The sequence below is a fragment of the Hyperolius riggenbachi genome, chromosome 4 (genome assembly GCF_040937935.1).
Source record: "Hyperolius riggenbachi isolate aHypRig1 chromosome 4, aHypRig1.pri, whole genome shotgun sequence".
In the NCBI taxonomy this organism is placed as follows: domain Eukaryota; kingdom Metazoa; phylum Chordata; class Amphibia; order Anura; family Hyperoliidae; genus Hyperolius; species Hyperolius riggenbachi.
The window spans coordinates 151,346,623-151,369,353 of NC_090649.1; the positions used below are offsets into that span (position 1 = coordinate 151,346,623).

Genomic DNA, 22,731 nt, shown 5'->3' on the forward strand with positions numbered 1-22,731 from the left:
ACCCGAAGTGACATGTGACATGATGAGATAGACATGGGTATGTACAGTGCCTAGCACACAAATAACTATGCAGTGTTTCTTGTTTTCTTTCTCTGCCTGAAAGAGTCAAATATCAGGTATGTAAGTGGCTGACTCAGTCCTGACTCAGACAGAAAGTGACTACAGTGTGACCCTCACGGATAAGAAATTCCAACTATAAAACACTTTCCTAGCAGAAAATGGCTTCTGAGAGCAAGAAAGAGGTAAAAAAGGGGAATTTCTTATCAGTGAGGGTCACACTGTAGTCACTTCCTGTCTGAGTAAGGACTGAGTCAGCCACTTACATACCTGATATTAAACTCTTTCAGGCAGAGAAAGAAAAAAAGGAACACAGCATAGTTGTTTGTGTGCTAGGCACTGTACATACACATGTCTATCTCATCATGTCACATGTCACTTCGGGTATCCTTTAACAATTCACCTGAGCTTTGTAGTGCATTAATGCAGAGACATAGAGATAGGTTAATTGGCCCCCTCCAAAATTTGGCCTAACAAGATTACAATAGAAATATAAGATAATGACTGACTGTGCTAGGGATTAAGGTAGTCATACATCAAGCAATTCTAATTAAATCGACAAAGAGATCGACCTTATTGATCGATCTACTTCAGTATGGTTGATTGAAAGTTGACTGAATAGTGGCCAACACACTACAAGCAATATTCAATGCGATTCACCTTCACTAATCGATCAGACCGATGTTGTGTCTCCATGCTCTAAATGCAAAAATCAATTCAGAGTTGATCGAATGACATGTGAACAGTAGCCGATTCCTGTGCGATCGACCAATATCTTGCACCCTGTTCAATGGACTAAGCTGGGTGAATCGACATATCAGCCACTTTTCATCGATTGGGCATACTGGAATACAAATTTGATTCTCTCCCGATTCGATAAAATTATCAAATTGAATGGTCGATCGTACAGCCAAATCGCTAGATGCATGGCCACCTTTAGACTGTGAGCTCCTCTAAGGGGCACTTAGTGACATTACTATAAACACTGTGAAAGCGCTGACTAAAATATAAGCACTGTATATCAGATCATAAGACACACTTTTTCTCCTCCAAAATTGGGGAGAGAAAGTCACTGGGCCATATGTAAAAAACTTTTTCTCCTGAGTTTTCTTCTAGGAGATAATTTTGTATCTTCTTTTTATAATGACTTAAGATTTTTGCAATTGAAAAAGTATATAAAAAAAAAAATAGGTGAAAAGTACTGTCATCATTATTTTGAGTATTTTCTTGCTTGCTGGTGGTTTCAAGGACATTTTATTGGCAAGGTGTGAAAATATCACCTAGGAGAAACATGAGGAGAAAAAATGTAATGGACCCAGTGGCAATGTTGGGGACTCCCTGTACTGTGCTCCCCCAGCCCGTGCAGAGTAATCCACAGCAGAAGCGGCAGCTCACCTACTCCATGGGTGCCTACAGTGATCAGCGACATCTTCTCTCCCTTTGCTTCCTCTAGCGCTGGCTTCCCCTGATTGCATAATTATACGCGACCAGCACTAGGTGTCACTGATTGCTGCAGGCACCCACGGAGAAGGAAACAAGGGGGACACCAGAGAAAACAAATCGGACAAAGGGGGACAGAGCAGGACAAAGGGGGACAGAGCAGGACACAAGAGGGACAGAGGAGGACACAAGGGGGAAAGGGTAGAACACAAGTGGGATAGAGGAGGATACAAGGGAGATGCAGGAGAACACAAGGGCGACATAGGCGGCGTACGTATTGGTGGCGTTAAATACTATTCCCCCATTGCAACTCGGAGGGGAGGTGTAATTCAGGGTCTGGCGATCGTCGGAAACTCGAATTACTTTTATGCGCCCCACGTAGCATAGCAATGCAGTTATGGGGCGCCTGGTTTTGGCGTCCAGTGGTAAGCTCCGTGTGCCGAAACCACCTGCTTCGCTTAGGTGGACACAAAAGATACAGGGTGGACATAGGAGGACTCGAGGTACAAGGGAGACACAAGGGGGTCATAAGGCACAAGAAGGACTCAAAAGGTACAAGGGGGACATAATAATTGGGGGGATTGGGGTGGGAAGCTCCACAAGACGCTCCTGCACCATGGACACGCTAGGTTTAATATTTTTTTCTTCCCCTTGGCTTTTGTCCTCTAAACCTATGTGCGTCTTACGGTCCAAAAATATAGTAAATAAATACACAATAATAATAATGCAGAGTACACAGAGAACTTAAAAAAAAACAAAACCCTTGATTCCCCAATTATTTTTTAATGTGTACCTGCTACTGTATATGAGTGGGGTGGAGCACTCTGGCCATAGATGAAGGCAGCGCTGTTGCTGTACATCTTTTGTTGTTGTTGTCCTGTGTTCTAGTTTGCTTTACTAGACAGTGAGATTTTTTTCAGCAAACTAATTATTTTAAAACAGATGGTAAGGCATGCACAGGGTTATATAGTTATTTGGGTTGAAAAAAAGACCTACGTTCATCAAGTTCAACCAGAAAAATGTTTTTGCTACCTGAATGAAGCAAGTCCAGCAGTTCCCCCTCAATATAAGAAGAGCGGCCAGCAGGCCCGGATTTACCTCACAGGAACCTATAGGCACAGATGTCCTGGAACCTTAGACTTCGCCTTCCATGATCCTACGAACCCCTGCCAAACTGCACCGCAGTGTGCTGGCTGGCCAAGCTGCCACCTCTCCCTTACTTCCCTTGCCTGTCATAGGTAGCTACAGGTGCCTCCAAGTATTAGGTAGTTAGAGGTATCCTCAGTATTAAGTAGCTAGAGGTGCACTTGACTGAAGGGAGATCTGGTGAGTTGAATGCAGATAGCAGGGTGAGTAACCTCTCATTTACACTCTCATCAGGACTCTGCATAGGGAAAGAGAGAGGGAGGCACTGAGGGAGTTGAGTGAGCCGCCTTTCCATCATCAGGCACCTGTAGGCACGTGCCTACAGTGCCTTATGGTAAATCCGGCCTTGGCGGCCAGTATCTGTTCCCCCCCCCCCCCCCGCCCACCACCCTTATTAAAGTGTTGTTCACAACAACCTCCCAGGTATGCAGTGCAGCCAGTATCTGCCCTACCCTTTAGTAAGAAGTGTGGCCAGATCCACCCCCCCCCCCCCCCCCCTGGAAAGAAGTGCGGCCAGATTCAGCACAATTATAGTCCAGCAACAGTTTATCTCCTTTTCTTCACTGCAGCATATCACCATGCAGAAGCATCCCTCTGTATGCACCAGATGTATGTCACATGACATCAGGAACCTACAGAGAGACACTGGCACACAATGATATCATTTTCATTGAAAAAATGGACAACTCCTGGCACTGCTGTTGTACACCACAGCCACAAGAGCAAGCAATAAATGACTATAGAGACACGTGTGTCAACAGCTTTTGACAAATTTGTCTAAACACAGCTCCACAAACCTGCTATTAAAACAATTACTATTTTGTACTGTAGTGTCAATTACTATTTTTGAATGGCACAGAACTACAACAGGTGTTATTAACCTGAGATCTGTGTTCAGATATCAGTGGTTTTGTGAACCTGAATGGAAACAAATGTACGTAATTTTCACTAACCACTAGCTGAAATTCAGGTCACACTAATTATGAATGCAAATGAGAAAGAAGCCAAGCAGAAATCACAGATATTATCACACCTGTACATGACAGATGACTCAAAATATTGTTTACTCTTGTTACTAATAGGAAATAATAGTAGTTGACCAGAGAGATGCTCATTTAGGTTAGATCTCCCATGGTCACGACCATTGGCTTAACTGCGCCATAACAGAGATCTGTAACAGAGAAAAACAAAACCCTCCAAAAAGGGTTCATTCACACAACATAACACATGCACTAACACGATTTTGTGTATGTGTTCCCAATGCACAGTGTGCCCATCGCTGTGCATTATAATGCAGATGTCGGTGGCCTTGACACATCAGAAATCTGTCGGGAAATTGCATGCATTGTGCGATAAAATGTGTCCAGCTATGTTACATCGCAATGTGTGGGAACGCACAGCTGTGCTGTGAACTGCAACATAAAAGTCTATGGACTTTCATGTTACCAAGCCTATTGCGCCCAAAGTGTAGTGCGCCATAACTGACACGAATGCGCAGTGCGTCATAACTGAGCTTTTAGGTTCCCTTCACACACTACACATAATGGTGACACGCATAGTAACATAGTCCATAGACTTTCATGTTACCAATCACAGTAGAGCTGTGCATTCCCGAATGTTGAGATGTAACGCAGCCAGGAACATTTTCTCGTACAATGCACACATTCTCCTGTCAGGTTCTAATGTGCTGCGGCTGCTGACATTCTTGCTATAACACACAGCGATGCGCATGCCGTGCAACAGGAACACATGTGCAAAATCAGATTTGTGCGTTTTGTAGTGTGAAAGAGCCTTAAAGGTCCTTTCACACTGTGTACATTGCATTGTGGTAAGATACCAACGGTGCCAAAAAGTTGTGTTGGGATGTGAATATACAGTACAGTGAAAGTATGCTTCGCTGGCATTGTAAACGCACACATTGCCTGTTAAACATATAGCATGTTATGCATTACTGTGTCGGAAGCCGCTGCACCGCATTCAACCTGAGAGCACCATAGGAATATCATTGCATTGTTTTGGGGTATTGTGGACACAGTGTAAGGGCTGAGACCCACTAGAGCATACATGTCAAACTCCAGCCTGTGGGCCAAATTTTGCCCTCAGAGCCAATAAATTTCTCCCCCAAGTGGTTTCCCCACTTTGCATTATGTTCGGCCCACTCTAGACCAACAGGGAAGCTATACTGGGGATGAAGCCCTACATCACTAGGGAAACCATATGGCGGAGGTAGGGGGAAGCTCTAAACACTAAGGGCCCATTCACACTAGAAGTGCACTTCTGAGCGTTTTGCGATTGATTAGCATTTTTTAAAAATAGCTTCCATTCACTTTCATCGTGGAAAAATCGACACGATTTTCCACGTACGTGATCTCTGGGCTATTTTTTCACGATTTTAATGAAAGTGAATGGGAGCGATTTAAAAAAAACTGCGAATCAATCGCAAAACGCTCAGAAAACGCTTCTAGTGTAAATGGGCCCTAAGGAACTGTATAGGGGTGGGAGGACCACTAGACATCAGGGAACTGTATAGGGGAGGGGGGACCACTAGACATCAGAGAACTGTATAGGGGAGGGAGGACCACTAGACATCAGGGAACTGTATAGGGGAGGGAGACCACTAGACATCAGAGAACTGTATAGGGGAGGGAGACCACTAGACATCAGAGAACTGTATAGGGGAGGGAGGACCACTAGACATCAGGGAACTGTATAGCGGAGGGAGGACCACTAGACATCAGGGAACTGTATAGGGGAGGGAGGACCACTAGACATCAGAGAACTGTATAGGGGAGGGAGGACCACTAGACATCAGAGAACTGTATAGGGGAGGGAGGACCACTAGACATCAGAGAACTGTATAGGGGAGGGAGGACCACTAGACATCAGAGAACTGTATAGGGGAGGGAGGACCACTAGACATCAGAGAACTGTATAGGGGAGGGAGGACCACTAGACATTAGAGAACTGTATAGGGGAGGGAGGACCACTAAACATCAGAGAACTGTATAGGGGGAGGGAGGACCACTAAACATCAGAGAACTGTATAGGGGAGGGAGGACCACTAGACATCAGGGAACTGTATAGGGGGAGGGAGGACCACTAAACATCAGAGAACTGTATAGGGGAGGGAGGACCACTAGACATCAGGGAACTGTATAGGGGAGGGGGGACCACTAAACATCAGGGAACTGTATAGGGGAGGGAGGACCACTAGATATCAGGGAACTGTATAGGGGAGGGGGGACCACTAGACACCAGGGAACTGTATAGGGGAGGGAGGACCACTAGACACCAGGGAACTGTATAGGGGAGGGAGGACCACTAGACACCAGGGAACTGTATAGGTGAGGGAGGACCACTAAACATCAGAGAACTGTATAGGGGAGGGAGACCTCTAGACATCAGGGAACTGTATAGGGGGAGGGAGGACCACTAGACATCAGGGAACTGTATAGGGGAGGGAGGGGGGCCATTAGACACCTGGGAACTTTGTAAGGGAGGAAGGCAACCAGTACATATTGATGTTGGCCTGCGACTAGGTCACACTGTTCAATTTCAGCCCACTTTGTATCCGAGTTTGACACCCCAGCACTACAGCGTTTTTTTGAGTGCTTAGGGATCACTTTTAAGCACAAGCGATTTCCCTAAACACTCTGCCAATGTAAATGGATGGGACAGAGTCAACTAGAGCGATTGCGATTAGGCAAATCTCAATCGCAGGACATGCAGCATTTTGGGAGCGTTTCCATTTCAATGTATTGCATAGGAGCAGGGAAATCGCTCCCACAAATCATTATTTAGTGATTGCGATAGCGCTTTGTAGTGGGTCCCAGGCCTGAAAGAACCCAAACCCTTTACAGCCTGAACTCATCTCTACACCTCTCAATTGGAAGGAATAGCTAAAAACAATAAAAGTCCTCAAGCCTCTGTGGGGTACACATCCTTCTGTGTTTAGAAGTAGAACACGTTTTTCAAGTCAGCAGTGAGTGAATGGCAAATCATCATAGTGTAATAACTCTTATACAGCAGCATCAGTTGTTGCTGTATATCTGCGCACAGATGTACCATACTGTATAGTAGTACACAGAACCGCCCCCGCCAGGCTCTCCCCTTCTTGCACTCTCGCAGTCCTTGAGGAAGTTTGGTTTGATGCCGCCACCGTAGTTCTGCAACCTGACGTACATTCGGAGTGAGAAGCCGGGAACTTTGCTGTGCTCTTCAGCGGCCAGCATGGCGGCCGATCCTGGGCTGGAGATGGCTTCAATGATCCCGGCCTTACGGGAACTGGCCAGGTACATACACAGCTGAAGTCCGCGATCTTCCCTTTGTATGGTCTGAGGAACCATAGTCCTGGCAGGGCATGCTGGGAGTTGTAGTGCTGCTGCAGTTTCGCAGCCACCACTTACTAGAAGGGAAACAGTTGAATATACTTTTACTGATTTTAGATCAGAGCTGTGAACAAACAACTAAAGTTATTAAGTTGGAAGCTATAGACTACTGTCAGGAAAACGTAAATTTCAGAACTCTTTTCTTTGTAATCTCTCAAGTGGAAAAGAGCAGAACTTCATAGCTGGTGTTATTGATTATACCAGCCTCTCCAGTGGTGGGCTTTGACCTCACTTCCTTTTATTTTCCCTCATATAGGAACAGGAAGTGTGGCTTCGCTGACATAGATTCATATATCAATACAGAAGTGACAGACAGCTTCTCCTTATCTATGACTAAATGGAGTTGAGCTAAAAAAGGATAAGGGAAGAAATGCTATTTTTTATATCTCTTGGACTGTGGTGGTGAGATTGAAGCCTCTGTAATAAAAGATTTTGTAGCCCATTATATTTTACAACTTGCCATACAGCGCATGTGCTCTGTACAGACAGTGTATAACTGCGCAGGCGCAGCTTCTTTCTGTTATCACGCCTGTAATATTTTGCAACCACAGTTCCCGTTAAATGGGAACTTCAGCCTAAACAAACATACTGTCATCAAGTTACATTAGTTATGTTAATTAGAATAGATAGGTAATATAATCTCTTACCCACCCTGTTTTAAAAGAACAGGCAAATGTTTGTGATTCATGGGGGCTGCCATCTTTTTGGTTGAAAGGAGGTGACAAGGAGTAGGAGACACAGTTCCAACTATCCTGTGTCCTGATTAACCCTCCCAGCTGCACACGCTAGGCTTCAAATGTCAAATTCAAAATGTAAAAAAAAAAAAAATTGCACCAAAACAGCAGAACAAGAACAACAAAATCAGAAATCCCATCATGCTTTGCACAGCATCAGGAGAAAAAAGCCCTGGCAGTTTTCTTCTGTGCAGCTAAAAATGAGGTTTGTACAAGAGAAACAAAGTTCTGATGCTGTGAAACTGTTAAAGAAACACAAAGCCTTTTCAGTGCTGCTGAGTCGATTTTTAGTCCGGAGGTTCACTTTAAGCAAGAAGGAGGATTCTTCCCTGGGGAGGGGGGGGGGGAATTGTTCCCTCCAAGGGGGGTTATTAGTTGAGCAACAAGGGGTGTTTCGTTCCCTCCAGGGGGAGGGGTTGGGGGGTTGTTAGTTAAACAAGAGGGGAGGGTTCTGTGTGAGAAGAGGGTTAGGTTGCATTTTTGATACAGATAGGTTGAAGTCAATGATTAGTTTGCACTTTCTGATAGCTATACCTATAAATAAGTCCAAAATCTTATAAAGTTGCAAAAAATTTCACCACACCTCGTTCACATTGTTACACGCAGATGGAAATGCGATCGGAATGCAACGTGTACGATAATAAAAAGTATGCAACAATAGGTAAAATCAGGAGCTGATCAAATCAGTTTTTTTTATCTTGTACTGTTGTATGGAGGCTGCCATATTTATTTCATTTTAAGCAATACCAGTTGCCTGGCTGTCCTGCTGATCTTCTGCCTCAAATAAGGCAGGGGTCACACTTGTCTTTCAGTTTTCTACACTTTGCAGAAAACTGAAAGACAAGTGTGACCCCTGCCTTACAGCAGCTAATGTAATTTATAGAGAAAACTGACAAATTGCGCAAGATGTCAGTTTCTCAGTTGAAGTCAGTTTTTCTGTGCAGAAAACGCGTACAAAAGCCGATAAGTGTGACCCCTGCCTTAACCAGAGACCCTGAGCAAGCATGCAGCAGATTAGGTGTTTTTGACATTATTGTCATATCTGAAAAGTTTATCTGCATGCTTGTTTCTGGTGTGATTTGGACACTACTGCAGCCAAATAGCAGGACAGCCAGGCAACTGGTATTGTTTAAAAGGAAATACATATGGCAGCCTCCATATTCTTCTCACTACAGTTGTCCTTTAAACAGTGTTCTGCTGAAAGCAAATATCCAATTTAGAATTACCTGCCCTGTCTTATCCCCTGAAGTTGTTCCCGAAGCCCCTGAATCAGCCTGCTTCCGGCACTTAGCCCTGCCCCCTGAAAAAGCCATTATGTTTTCTCTATCGCAATAAAAAAGACAGAAGGTTGTTTTTTTTATTTTGGGTGGGCGGGGCCATGCACTGGGAGTCGGCTGATTCAGGGTCTGCTTTAACCTTGCACATGAAGCTATGAGATCGGGGAGTTGATATAGTGAAGTGCACAATGACTAGTGGCTATTGTGGTGTCATATTTAACAAGCACCAATCATTTTCATTAATTATACAATTTTGTTTCAGCGCAAACCCTGAATCTTATGACGTTGTTGTTCAGAAACCAAGACAGATCTTGTGCCAGTTCATAGACCGGATCCTTACTGATGTGGATGTTGGTAAGTATTTCAGAAGACGTGCTTGTTTGTTTGTTAAAACAGCAGAAAAAACTTTGGGGAACCCACACAGATTAGAAGAATCGGAATCGTTCTATTTCGCCAAGCATGACTGAGTCATGCCCAGAATTGGATTTGTCACAATACAGAGCGGTCCATAGACAGAAAAGCAGGAAAGGAAAAGCAACAGAATACAAAGAACATGACGAGAATCCATTGTTCTCAAATATATACATACACAGATATACATTCAGCAACAATATACATCTTTCAAAGGCTCTGCCGGAGTCTACCAAGAGTGCGGTAAAAGACCGATCAGTTAAATACAGGGCTGTGGAGTTGGAGTCGAGGAGTCGGGGCAATTTTGAGCACCCGGAGTCGGAGTTGGAGTCGTGGTTTCATAAACTGAGGAGTTGGAGTCATCCTACTACCAATTACTGAATCTGAGAGAGCCTAAGGGCTTTGAGTCCTATGGGAGAAAAGCGCTATAGAAATGTTATTGTATTGTATTGTATTGGAAGATTCTTGTACTGACTCCACAGCCCTGGTTAAATATGATGATTGGTTGCTCGAGGGAAAAGAAAACTCATTTTTCCAGTCCGCTACTATGTCGATGGAAGGGCGCTGATGGAGGGTGGGAGGAAGTTAAAGAGAGTCTGAAGCGAGAATAAATCTCGCTTCACACTTCATAGATAGCAGGGGCATGTGTGCCCCTGCTAAAACGCCGCTATCCTGCAGCTTAACGGGGGTCCCTTCACCCTCAAAGCCCCTCCGTGCAGCCGGGGAGCGCTTCCGCATTGGGGCAGGGCTAACTGCCGCAGCCCTGCCTCATGCGCGTCTATCAGACGTGTACCTCCGCCTCTCCCCCGCCTCTCTCAGTCTTCCTTCACTGAGAGGGGCGGGGGAGAGGCGGCGATGCGCGTCTGATAGACGCGACTAGAGGCAGGGCTGCAGCCGTTATCCCTGCCACCAGGAAGAGAAAATTTTACGACTAAATCTACTACCAAGTTTTGCGGGGGTGGGTTTGGGGGTGAAGGGACCCCCGTTTAGCCGCGGGATAGCAGCGTTTATTCTCGCTTCAGAGTCTCTTTAAGGGAGTTCAGGAGGCTATGGGCCGTAGGGAAGAAAGAGTTCCTGTGTCTGGTGGTCTTGGTGGGGATGGCCCAAAGTCTCCGGCCCAATGGAAGTGGGGTGAAGAAACAATGGCCAGGGTGTGAGGGGTCACTTGCGATATTCAGTGCCCAGGCACGCAGTCTTGCGTTATACAGGTGGTCAAGTGGGGGAAGAGGTATCCCAATGATCCTCTCCGCCGACCTGATGACCCTCTGTAGTTTGTGCCTGTCACAGACGGTGGCTCCCGCGTACCAGACCAAGATGGCAGAGCAGAGGATCGATTCAATGGTGGCAGAGTAGAAACTTGTTAAAATCTCCTGTGCCATGCTGAACTTCCGCAGTTGGCGGAGGAAGAAGAGTCTCTGCTGGGCTTTCAGCCGGGTTGACGTGATGTTGACCCTCCAACTGAGATCGCTGGAGATGGTGGTACCCAGAAGGCGAGCGCAGGGCACTCTGGCCACCTCGGTGCCATCGATGAAGATGGGAGGCAGGGTGGGAGCGGACTTCCGAAAGTCAATTATTAGCTCAACGGTTTGGGCCGTGTTTAGCACCAGACTGTTCTTGCATCAGAGGCATAATCTTTCCACCTGCTGCTGGTAGGGTTGCCGCGATTTACCGGTATCGCGGTATACCATGGTTTTACAATGCACGGTAATCACGGTAAGCACTTTTAGGAAATACCGGTTTAGGCTGCATTTCCGTTTCCCCCGCCACCGCTCCGGCATTGTCCTGCTCTCCGTCTCCCTCCGTTAGGAAGGCAAGCTCCCAAAGCTAGTTCCTGATTGCGGGAGGCTTGCCGACATGAGTGCAGGAGCTGGGTGGTGATACGCGTCCTGTGATGACGCGGGCGGCCACGGCTGGAGAGCACACAGAGATCTTTCCTTCCCCCGCCCGCAATGTTTCCGCTTGTGGTTTTTTATTGTGGACTGTACCACAAAGGCAGAGGGGGAGTCACCAGGTCATTCCTACCTAAATAAATACGGGAAATGAGAAAAAGCAACAGCCCGTTCTCCCTCCTGCTAGATGTATGCAGCCCCCTGCCTCCCCCGACTGCAGAGCTGACATAAACACTGATACAGATCAGTGTTCAAAGGAATGTCCAGCTCTCCTCCCCCATGAAAATGAGTATGCCGCCCGCCCGCCCGGGAGAAGGAGCGAGAGACACACTGCACGTGGACAAGCTGAAGCTTATGACACAAGATAAGCAATGTTGCTGTGTGAGAGGTGCTGTGTTTGAATGCAGCCAGTGTGTAATGTATGGCATGTGTGTGATGCCTGAGCTATGTCTGCCTGATGGATGAATGTCTGCCTGATGTATATGTTTGTGATGTTGTGTGTGTGTGTGTGTGTGTGTACAGTGTGTGAGTGTGTGTGTGCGTCTGCCTGATGTACGTGTGTTTGTGTGATGTCATGTGTCCTCATGCCCACCGCTCCCCCCTGTTCTACTCTGTCCCCCTACTTTTAAAAGAAATCGTCCGCAGTGGCTTAGCACAGGACTTCACCTAATTCATGTCCGCTCCACCCATTTGCATTTTATTTTTCAGCTCTGGTATCCTTTAAAGGAAACCAGAGACGCAGCATAGTGAAAGTTTTATAGGTAACTGCGGCTTCCTCCAGCCCGATCATGCGCACAGATCCCTCCCACGCCGCCATCCTCAGCCTTTTCTATCGCTGTTACTGAGTCCCGTAACTTTGGCCAGTCGCTGCCAGTTTTACGCATGCGCAGTGCGCTCCCTCTGTCTCTGGCAGAAAATATTACTATGCCTACGTAGTATTATTCTCCGCTGCAGAGAACGCACTGCGCATGCTCAGACTGGCCGCAACTGGCTCAAGTTACCGGACTCAATACCAGCGATAGAAAAGGCTGAGGATGGCGGCGTGGGAGGGATCCGTGCACATGATGAGGCTGGAGGAAGCCGCAGGTATATATAAAACTTTCACAATGCTTCATCCCTGGTACACTAAGGTGTATAGTAAAGTGTACCACCAGCATTTTTAAAGTGGACCTGAACTCAAAACGTCCTCTCTGCTCAAAGATATGCAACAGCAATTTCTTTCTTTGTTACAGCTGATACAAATCCTAAAATAAATCTGCACAGTTTCTACTTCCTGATTTATGGAAGCCGACATATTAACCTTCTGTGCTTTCAAATGGCCTTATTATCTGCCCTCTCTGCCATAGGCAGTCATGTGACACAGGGAGAATGAGATTTACTTTTGGTACTGTTTGGGATTGTTGTTTTTTTGACATTTTTATAGGTAGATTGGAATGAGAATAATTGCGTAATACCGTATACCGTAATACCGTCATACCGTGGTATTTTTTTTGACGGTTATCATACCGTGAATTTTCCTACCGTTGCAACCCTAGCTGCTGGTAATCCTGGATGTTGTCCTTGGTGACGAGGCCGACAATGGTGGTGTCATCGGCAAATTTTATGACCTTCACAAAGTCTACTGTGGCTCTACAGTTATTTGTGTAGAGGGAGAACAGCAGCGGGGACAGGACGCAGCCCTGGGGTGCCCCTGTGTTGGTTATCATTTATCGCGAGTAGCTGTCCCCCAGCCTGACAACTTGAGATCTGTTAGAGAGGAGGTCTGTGATCCATAGGCGTAGGGTGGAGTGGACCCCAAGTGTGGCCAGAACATTCTGGAGGATGCATGGGCATATAGTATTAAATGCTGAGCTGAAGTCAAGTAGCAGTACTCTGGCATACACATCTGGTCTGTCAAGATGGTTGTAGATGAATTACAGACAAATGTTTAGAGCATCGTCGGTGGACCTATTTGCCTTGTAGGCGAACTGGAGTGGGTCTAGTAGGGGCAAGGTGGATAGCTTGAGGATGGATAAGACCACTCTCTCTAGGGACTTCATGATGACTGACGTCAGGGCCACAGGCCTGAAATTGTTGAGGTCGGAGATGCCCTGTTTCTTAGGAACAGGAATGATGATTCCTAATAATATTTTTTTCATCAAAATATGGAGTTTAAGTGAATTTAAAAGCAGTAGGTAATGCATAATATCATAGAAATAAATGTGTGTGCAAAGCTACAATAAGCAACATGCAGCCTGAAAAGAGTCTGTAAGTGTGGGGCTCCACCACCTTAACAGTACCGACCTGCATGGTTCTTGACATTAGTGATACCCTGCTGGAGTGAAAAGAAACTATCGCTTCTTATCAAATATCCTATTTTATATTCATCCTTCCACCTAAACTTTAGCCACCCGTTTAATATTAGCACTGTGCAACCTCTGTCAAAGATTCCATCTTTGGTAATGGATAGCATGTGCAGGCATTGGCAGATGAGTGATTTGAAGAGCTATGCCAAAACTCTGCTTGTTTACAACCACTACCACTGCTCTACCCTTGCCACTTGGAGTACTATGCAATTGAATGTAGACTTACTGTCCATAAATGGTAAATAAAAAGGCCGCATACTTTCTACTCAGCAGTGTCACATAGTGGCTAAGAGGGTAAAGGGGTGCAGGATGAATAGAAAAAGTCTATTTTTTTCCATGCTCGGGAATGTGGATTGTGTGTGGGGGGGGGGGGGGGGATTCAGGGGCCTGATGGAATGAGTCAGGATAACTGTACTTTGTACATACTTTTTCCTTTGTGTTTAAGTTGTTCAAGGAGAATGTATGGAAAAGAGCCTTCATCTTCCATTGCAGACTTTTACATCAGTGGAGGCCCAAGGCTTTTTCTCTCTATCTCCCACAATGCATCTTGTTAGGCACTGTCTTGTAGGCAGACTTCCATGGTGAGGAGCCCATTCTGAGGATTTTTTTCTGTGTGTCTTTCCAATCATAACATTTAAGGGACATGACTGAATAAAAGTTGAGTAACCACTGGTTATTCTGCCTGCAAATGATATGCAGAGTTCCTGGATAGAGGTTTACTATAGCGGTTTTGGGTCACTGAGCTGCTTGGGTATTCTGTTATAATAAAGTTAGGAATACTGATCTGAGATCAGAGCTTAGCCCGTGTCCTTCATTTACCACCATAACTGATTTTTTATATGTTATTTTTCATTTCCAATAAAAAATTAACACCAAAGCTGATTATATTGTACTCATTTTTATATTGCAGTGGCTGTGGAACTGTCCAAGAATGTTGAATCTCAGCCAAGTTCAGTGATGCTGCTGGACTTCATTCAACACATCATGAAATCATCTCCACGTATGTTTGTCAGTTCCATAGGAAGCTCCCAGAAGGATGAAGCTGAATGCAGCTGTATTGGTAAGCTTCCCTAACTGATGTCTGTACTTGCCATGTTATTACTAAAACATTGCTCTACTCACTGCCTGGCTCAATATGACAAAACCCAATGTGCCAAAGCAACCAATAGAATTCAACTTTCACAGAACTGACTGAAATGTTCATCTGCCATCACCCCTGACAATAGAATCAGGCATTCAGAGCCGGATTTACTAATCACTCCCAGGCCCGGTGGCTGTCCTGGTTTTATGAAATGTATAAATTAAATACTGTGGCATAAGTTTGCAACCTTCATCTGGGATATGTGTAAGAGTTGCCGAAAAGGTTAATTAGTGGTTGTGTGGCTCAAGTTGTGTACGGACATTTTTATGATAATTTAGTATTTATATAGCGCCAATATCTTCTGCAGCACTGTACAGAGTATATTGTCTTGTCACTTAACTGTCCCTCAGAGGGGCTCACAATCTAATTCCTACCATAGTCATATGTTTATGTATGTATTGTGTAGTGCATGTATCGTAGTTTAGGGCCAATATAGGGGGAAGCCAATTTAACTTTTCTGTGTGTTTTTGGGATGTGGGCGGAAACCACAGTTCCTGGAGGAAACCCACACAGACACGGGGGAGCATACAAACTCCATGCAGACAGTGCCCTGGCTGGGATACGAACCTGAACCCAGCACTGCAAGGGGGGGGGGGGGGGAGTGATAACCACTAGATCACTGGGCATCACATGAAGCTAGGACCATTTCCAATAAATCCACTATATCCTGATTGTTAATATTTGCAGGACCTGAACCAGAGCTCTAGCATATTAGGTGGCTGGGATGTAAAAAATACTTCATATAGAACAACACTTAAAGGTGCTCCTCCAAAAAAAAAAGCTTGTTGATTCCACATATCCAACAAAATACCCAACAAGGCCAATCTCATTCAGGGGTGCCTATGCTAGTGGTGGACACAATCGCATCCTACACATGTAATAAGAAAATCCATGACAGGACAGTGGACGTATATATAAAATTATATAAAAATCCTGAGAGCAGACTTACTTGGGGTTGCCTGCTGGGCCATGGGCCCTAAACCTCATGGGATGCAATTAAACATCAGGGAAGGACCACCAGTAGAAAGCCCATGTATTCAATTTTGCTTTGTATGCTTCTGCCCAGCCATTTTAGCTCTTCATGTTCTCGTGATTGAGTGTATTTCCATTTTGTTTTTGCAAAAAGAACCCAGATGGTTTACACCAGGGTTTCTCAAGTCGGTCCTCAAGTACCCCTAACAGTTCAGGTTTTGCAGAAATTCACATGTGAGGTAATTGGTGTCTCAGTAGAGCTTATTAACTACCTCTGTGGATTTCAACAAAACATGCACTGATGGGGCTATTTGAGGACTGAGCTTAGATATTAGCTGTTATTAATAGGATCTGTTCAGGCTTTCCAATCTGCATTGGATCTGTTGGAGCAACCGCAACACAAAAATCTAATCTGCGTGATTTTTCCAGACATCGGATGCATTTTCCACAGAAGCCTGTGGTGGAATTGGATTTACTTTAGTGGGCAGCACGGTGGCGTAGTGGTTAGCTCTCTCGCCTTGCAGCGCTGGGCCCCTGGTTCGAATCCCAGCCAGGGCACTATCTGCAAAGAGTTTGTATGTTCTCTCCGTGTCTGCGTGGGTTTCCTCCGGGCACTCCGGTTTCCTCCCACCAGCCAGGGCACTATCTGCAAAGAGTTTGTATGTTCTCTCCGTGTCTGCGTGGGTTTCCTCCGGGCACTCCGGTTTCCTCCCACATTCCAAAAACATACGGATAAGTTAATTGGCTCCCCCTAAAATTGGCCCTAGACTACAGTACTTACACTACATAATATAGATATATGGCAATGGTAGGGATTAGATTGTGAGCTCCTTTGAGGGACAGTTAGTGACGAGATATATATATATATATATATATACACTGTACAGCGCTGCGTAATATGTTGGCGCTATATAAATACATAATAATAATAGTACAAAAAGAAGTTTGCTGGGCACTCAGCCTTCGAGGGAGTTATGCCACACATAAACCGCAGATGGACAACAAAACCACTTGTACACACACTGGCTTAGGCATTCATGCACAGAGACGTGCTTCTGGTGTCGCAGAAAGAAGGAAGGAGATTCAAATATGAACCTTATCAATAAACAGTCCGGGCACTGTCCTGTTGCTTGCATTTAATGCTAAACGTCATTGCCAAATAGACATCAACAGTTCAATGGATACTTACATCAGACTTGCATCAGACGTGATACATCAAACCTGTGTCCGTTGAGTGTGTAGTTGAAGGAAAGCGGTGCGGTGACCAGGGCACAAAACGGCTGTTGTGCCCATCCACTCATCTCCTGGTCACTGCACCTCTCTCCTTCAACCACACACACATCATTAGCGGCAATTGACCGACGCAGCATAGCAGCAGTGATACATTACCTGTCCGCTGGCGCGAGTCCCCGGTCCGTGATGACACTTTCTCTGGCTTGCCTGTCTCCTCATTGCTTCCGGTCTCCTCCTGTGACAAGCTGAAGTTTAAACAGTAGAGTGCCCTCTACTGTCTGTACTTCCGCTCGTCACAGGACGGGACAGGGAGTGAAGAGGAGACAAGCCAGCCGGAGAAAGTGTCAGCAGGGACTGGGGACTCGCGCCAGCGGACAGGTAATGCATCACTGCTGGCTGGGGGAGCACACGGGGAGTGGAGAGCAGGCGGCAGCTCCACAGGTTATGAATCGATTTCAAGCTGAAATCGATTCACAATCAGTGTGCAGTAATGTGCAGCCAATAGCTCCCTCTGTGATCAGATTCTATCAGAGAGGGATCTATCTCTTGGTCAATCTGGTGGCAATTGACCAGTGTATAGCTGCCTTAAGAGCTCATTTCCATATAGTGCGCTTATAGAAACGCGATCGCAGGGACAGCGGACAGTGCATAGACTGCACTGTCTGCCATTTCCAGTGTTGTGCGGCGGGTTACCGCTGGATCACCGCGCATGGTTTGCTGTATTTCGGGACGATTCAGCAAGCGATGCCATTCAGTATAATGAATGGGATTGCAAGCTCCACCCCCAGAAGCTTGAGGGCCCGTTTCCACTAATAATGCAGAGCTGCGCTGGTCATACTTTGGAGGGCAGAGCTTGCGATCCCATTCATTATACTGAATGGCATCGCTGGCTGAATTGCGGTGATTCAGTGGTGAACCGCCACAAATGACTGGAAACGGCAGACAATCTATGTACTGTTGTCCTTGCGATCGCGTTTCCATAAGCACGACCGGAAAGCGCGCTATATGGAAACAAGCCCTTCGATTCTTCTAGGTCCTGTAAATATAATTCTAATTAACAGATAGGCGTTAATTCAAGTATTTCAAGATTGCTTCATCTCAGGGCTCTCATTACCTCCTACTGGGCAAGCTCCGCCCCCTGGCATATGACTTGCAATGCAAAGGCTCTGCGTTATTAGCAGAAATTAGCCCTCAGTGATTTGTTTAGAGTTTTTCTTTAAAAACAAGGATATTAAATATGTAAAATATTTTTATTTTTTTAAAGTAGCAATTACTCTGTACATAACTGGATACTTGGCTCAGACACAGCTTCAGTACATATCTGCTTTAGAAAATAACACCCAAGGAGAAGTATTGTGATTATCTGGTGACTTTGATTTAGGCTGCAGTATTTTTCCTTTCTATGGCTACACCAGGTGACTGACGTATCCTTTTCTTTTTGTCAGAGTTCAGTAACTGGATTATCACCAGGCTGCTACGCATTGCTGCTACACCAAGCTGTCAAGCTTTACATAAGAAGATCGCTGGAGTCATTCATTCATTATTTTTCCTTTTCAAGAATAAAAGTCCTGTTCTGTTTGGCACACTGACCAATGATGTATTAAATCTTTTTGAAGATCTAATTGGCCTGAATCAAGGTAGTTTGATTGGTTCTGTTGCCTGGCCAGTTCCAGTTAGTAGGTTTCAGTGCAGTACAATGGAAAACCAGTTCAACCTACGACCAGCACCTTTTCAGCTGAAGGACTTGCATCAAGTGGAGACCCTGGAGACCACGATGTTAATGGTCTTCACTGACAATGGTCATGATATCTCTGCTTTTTATGTTCAAAGACAGAACCTTATATTGTGGGGCATAGGATGCTGTTTACTAGATTATGGAGGTCCACAACTCAAGAGTTTAGCACTGAATTTTCTTAGAGAGCTCATCATATTGGGAGGGCCACCGGAACAGCCTGTACATTATTTCTTCACTGTGTTCCTTGGGATGCTAACATGTTTTGCAGAAATGGATTTGGAGGAACAGTTACTTTTTGGAACTCCTCTATTGGAACTAGTGAAGGCACTATTTCCATTAGATCCCGAGTCTCATATGAACATAGATCCTGTCTATCTCAACATGTTACTGACCAAGCTTGCAGCCATGTTTGAAGGTGGTATCTTGAAGGAAGTTCAGTCTGACAGTGTAAGAGAAGCACTCTGCCATATGGTGCACTACTTCTTTACTGTGGTTCCACCGGGATATGAATCTGCTAAGGAGGTGCGAAATCATCATGTTTACACCACCTGTAAAGCTTTTGTGGACATACTTGGCAATCAGAACCAGCAAATGGTAAGAGGGCTCGCTGCTTTTGAAATCTAAGATGAAAACACTAAAACATTTTTGGGATTGTCACTATGATAATGTTGTGCTCTCATTCTTCCTATCTAGTACTTGGTCCCGTCGCTGTATGCTGCCTTGAGAAGAGAGGGCAATGAAGTTTTTGTGCAGCAGAAGCAGATGGTGGCACAGATCACAAATACAGATTCTGAAGCTGGTAGCAGCAGTAGTGATGAAATTCAAGAGAAACGGCCACGATTAAGCTTGTCAGCAAAGCCACGGAGGAAGCCAACCCAACCTGCAGGGTAATTATATCTTTATGGCTCTGATTTTCCCATGTAGCGAAGATATCCATGCTGCATTGTTTAGGTAAAATAGAATTTTAAAAAAAATCCACCATGGTGTAAAAAATAAATAAATACAAGCTGACCACAGCAAGGCTCTTAGGAATCTTTATTTACTCTAGGTATATATAAAAAATATAGACTAAATGTGGCTCTCAGAAATAACCTAGAGCGGTAGGCAAAGCACTGATTTTGGGTGTGCTGCTTAGTATTTGTTTGACTGTATAATCAGGGCGCCGAAGGTGTTGGAGTTTAGCCATTATGTACACAGTATCCTGACTATACCGGCCTGTATGGGTGAGAAAGGGATAAAGAATGCTTTTGAAAAATGGGAAAGGTGCCATATTTCAGATGTAAAGTCTGCACTGAGCATGTGGATATTGCCAAGTCTACACTGCGCATGTTTCTTGTCATAACTTTTTTTTTTTTTACAATTAAGGGAAACGTAAAGAGTATCTGTAACATCAAAAGATCCCCTGGGGGGTACTCACCTCGGGTGGGGGAAGCCTCCGGATCCTAATGAGGCTTCCCACGCCGTCCCCTGTCCCTCAGGGGTCTCGCTGCAGCCCTCCGAGAATAATGACGTCAATATTTACCTTCCTGGCTCCTGCGCAGGCGCTCTGGCGGCTGTCGGCTCCGAACTACACGGAAATACCCGATCGCCGTCGGGTCTGCTCTACTGCGCAGGCGCAAGTTTCTGGCGCCTGCGCAGTAGAGCGGACCCGACTGAGATCGGGTATTTCCGTGTAGTTCGGAGCCGAGAGCAGCCACAGCGCCCCCGCTGGAGCCTGCAAAGGTAAATATTGAACTGACAGTCGGCTCTCTCGCCGGCTGTTCGGAGGGCTGCGGCGAGACCCCCGTGGGACAGAGGACGACGTGGGAAGCCTCATTAGGATCCGGAGGCTTCCCCCACCCGAGGTGAGTACCCCCCAGGGGATCTTTTTGACGTTACAGTCTCTTTAAGAGAAAAAAAAACAGTTTAACCACTTCCCTGCTAAGGGGTATTCCCCCTTCTGGGACCATTCATTTGCCAATAACTTTATAACTACTTATCACAAGGAAATGGTCTTTATCTTGTTTTTCGCCGCCAATTAGGCTTTCTTTGGTTGGTACATTTTGCTAAACATTATTTTATTGTAAATGCCTTTTAACAGTATTAATAAGAAAAATATTGTTCGGCCATTATAGTTTTACAATAAAATGTTCTACTGTGGATAAAACCCACACATTTTATTTGCCCATTTGTCCTGGTTATTGCAATGTTTAAAATATTTCCCCAGTACAATGTGCGGTGACAATATTTTACTATTTAGCCACAAGATGTCCTCACGCAATTTCTTCCTGCCGCATGCTAATAGTACGCAAGCAGGAAGTAATGAGTGGAAGTGTAACTTAGTTCGTTACACTGACTGCAGGCAGGCATCTCATTGATGCCAGTGATCATTGACACTGTCACTTAGGCCTCTTTTCCACGGACAGTTGATAGGCAGTGAAATGACATTCAAACTCTCACAACTGCTCACTGCTGCCTGGTAACTGCTTGCTGATCACACAGTTCAACTGTCCGTGGAAAAGAGGCCTAAGATCGGTGAATGGGTTCTATGATTTCATTCACTGATCTCCGGACTTACGGGTGGTGGCCGTCACGGCAATAGACGTATATCTACTCCCCTGTGCGAGAACCGAAGTTCTGCTGTGCATAGATATACTGCTGTGAACGGCATAAGTGGTTAACTTAACTCAGGCTTTTTCTTGTGCCTTGCAGTCTTGCTGACTGTATCATTCCGTGACCCTCCAGTCAGCCGCAGCGCCCCTCTGAAAGCTGTCCAGTCGCAGGCTACTGCGCCTTCTGATCACGTTCTGCGCAGTAGCAATTTTTACATGCACAAATGCAGAATGCTCCTGTACATCGTGATCACAAAGCATGTGGCCCGAGGCCGCATATACAGCTGACAGAAGCGTTCTGCAGCTGACAGGATCGGGGAATGATGACGTGGGCACAGAAAGACTGCAGGGGGCTGAATGAAGCCCCAGGTAAACTCAACTGCTTTTTCTTTTTTTCAGTGTAGGTTTCCTTTAAAGAGGAACTCCAGTGAAAATAATGCAATAAAAAAAGTGCTTGATTTTTACAATAATTATGTATAAATGATTTAGTCAGTGTTTGCTCATTGTAAAATCTTTCCTCTACCCAATTTACATTCTGACATTTATTACATGGTGACATTTTTACTGTGGGCAGGTTATGTAGCTGCTGCTAGCTGTTTTGGCTGTTAGAGACAGCTGTAAACAGCTAATTCCTGTCTGTGAACCTTGTTGCATTGTAACAAACTGCCAAAAGTACCGCGGTGCCAGAGCTTCTTGTGGGAGGGGTTTCAGCACAAAATCAGTCATACAGCGCCCCCTGATGGTCTGTTTGTGAAAAGCAATATATTTCTCATGTAAAAGGGGGTATCCGCTACTGATTGGAATAAAGTTCAATTCTTGGTTGGAATTTCTCTTTAAGAAATTATCACATTTCGAATTTTCCTTTTTTAACACGTCTTGTGTTTCAATGTGATGTTTCTAACGTTTACAGTGAGGGATTATATTTGCAATTTCTGACAGGAAAAAACACTTTAACAAATGGCAAACGCAGAAAAAATACTGCATGCATTGGAAAAAGGGCTCCACCTACCCCGATAGTTGCAGTGCCCATTGAGATCAGCAAATCCTGTCCAATCCAAAAATAGGATGTAAACACGGTGGAAATGGAAAAGGGCTGCAAATATTCTGCCTCAGAGCTTTGCTACAGAAAAGACACAGAACATTTATATTGTGCTTTTCTCCTGGTGGACTTAAAGCACCAGAGCCACTAGGGTGTGCTCTATAGGCAGTAGCAGTGTTGAGGAGTCTTGCCCAAGGTCTCCTTACTTTACTGGTGCTGGCTTACTGAACAGGAAGAGCCAAGATTTGAAGCCAGGTCTACTGTGTCAGAGGCAGAGCCCTTAACCAGTACCCTATCCAGCCACAGAGTGCTACGATTTACTACAGTAAAAAA

At 45.3% G+C, this 22,731-nt stretch overlaps 2 protein-coding genes across 3 annotated transcripts in view; one reads left to right on the top strand and one right to left on the bottom strand.

Moving 5' to 3' along the window:
- Positions 1–6,762, bottom strand: part of PLS1 (plastin 1) — a 165,105-nt gene extending 158,343 nt beyond the window's left edge. Inside the window, exon 1 of the mRNA XM_068280783.1 lies at positions 6,709–6,762. The gene's annotated coding sequence lies outside the window, so the exon portion shown is untranslated. The remainder of the gene's footprint in view (positions 1–6,708) is intronic.
- A 17-nt stretch (positions 6,763–6,779) lies between these two features.
- The window catches only part of ATR (ATR serine/threonine kinase), a 125,689-nt gene continuing 109,737 nt past the window's right edge, over positions 6,780–22,731 (top strand). For both annotated transcript variants that reach the window (XM_068280778.1, XM_068280779.1), the window contains exons 1-5: positions 6,780–6,935; positions 9,305–9,396; positions 14,598–14,747; positions 18,479–19,362; positions 19,462–19,655. In XM_068280778.1, coding sequence (XP_068136879.1) covers positions 6,874–6,935; positions 9,305–9,396; positions 14,598–14,747; positions 18,479–19,362; positions 19,462–19,655 — 1,382 coding nt within the window. In that variant the 5' untranslated portion in view covers positions 6,780–6,873. The remainder of the gene's footprint in view (positions 6,936–9,304; positions 9,397–14,597; positions 14,748–18,478; positions 19,363–19,461; positions 19,656–22,731) is intronic.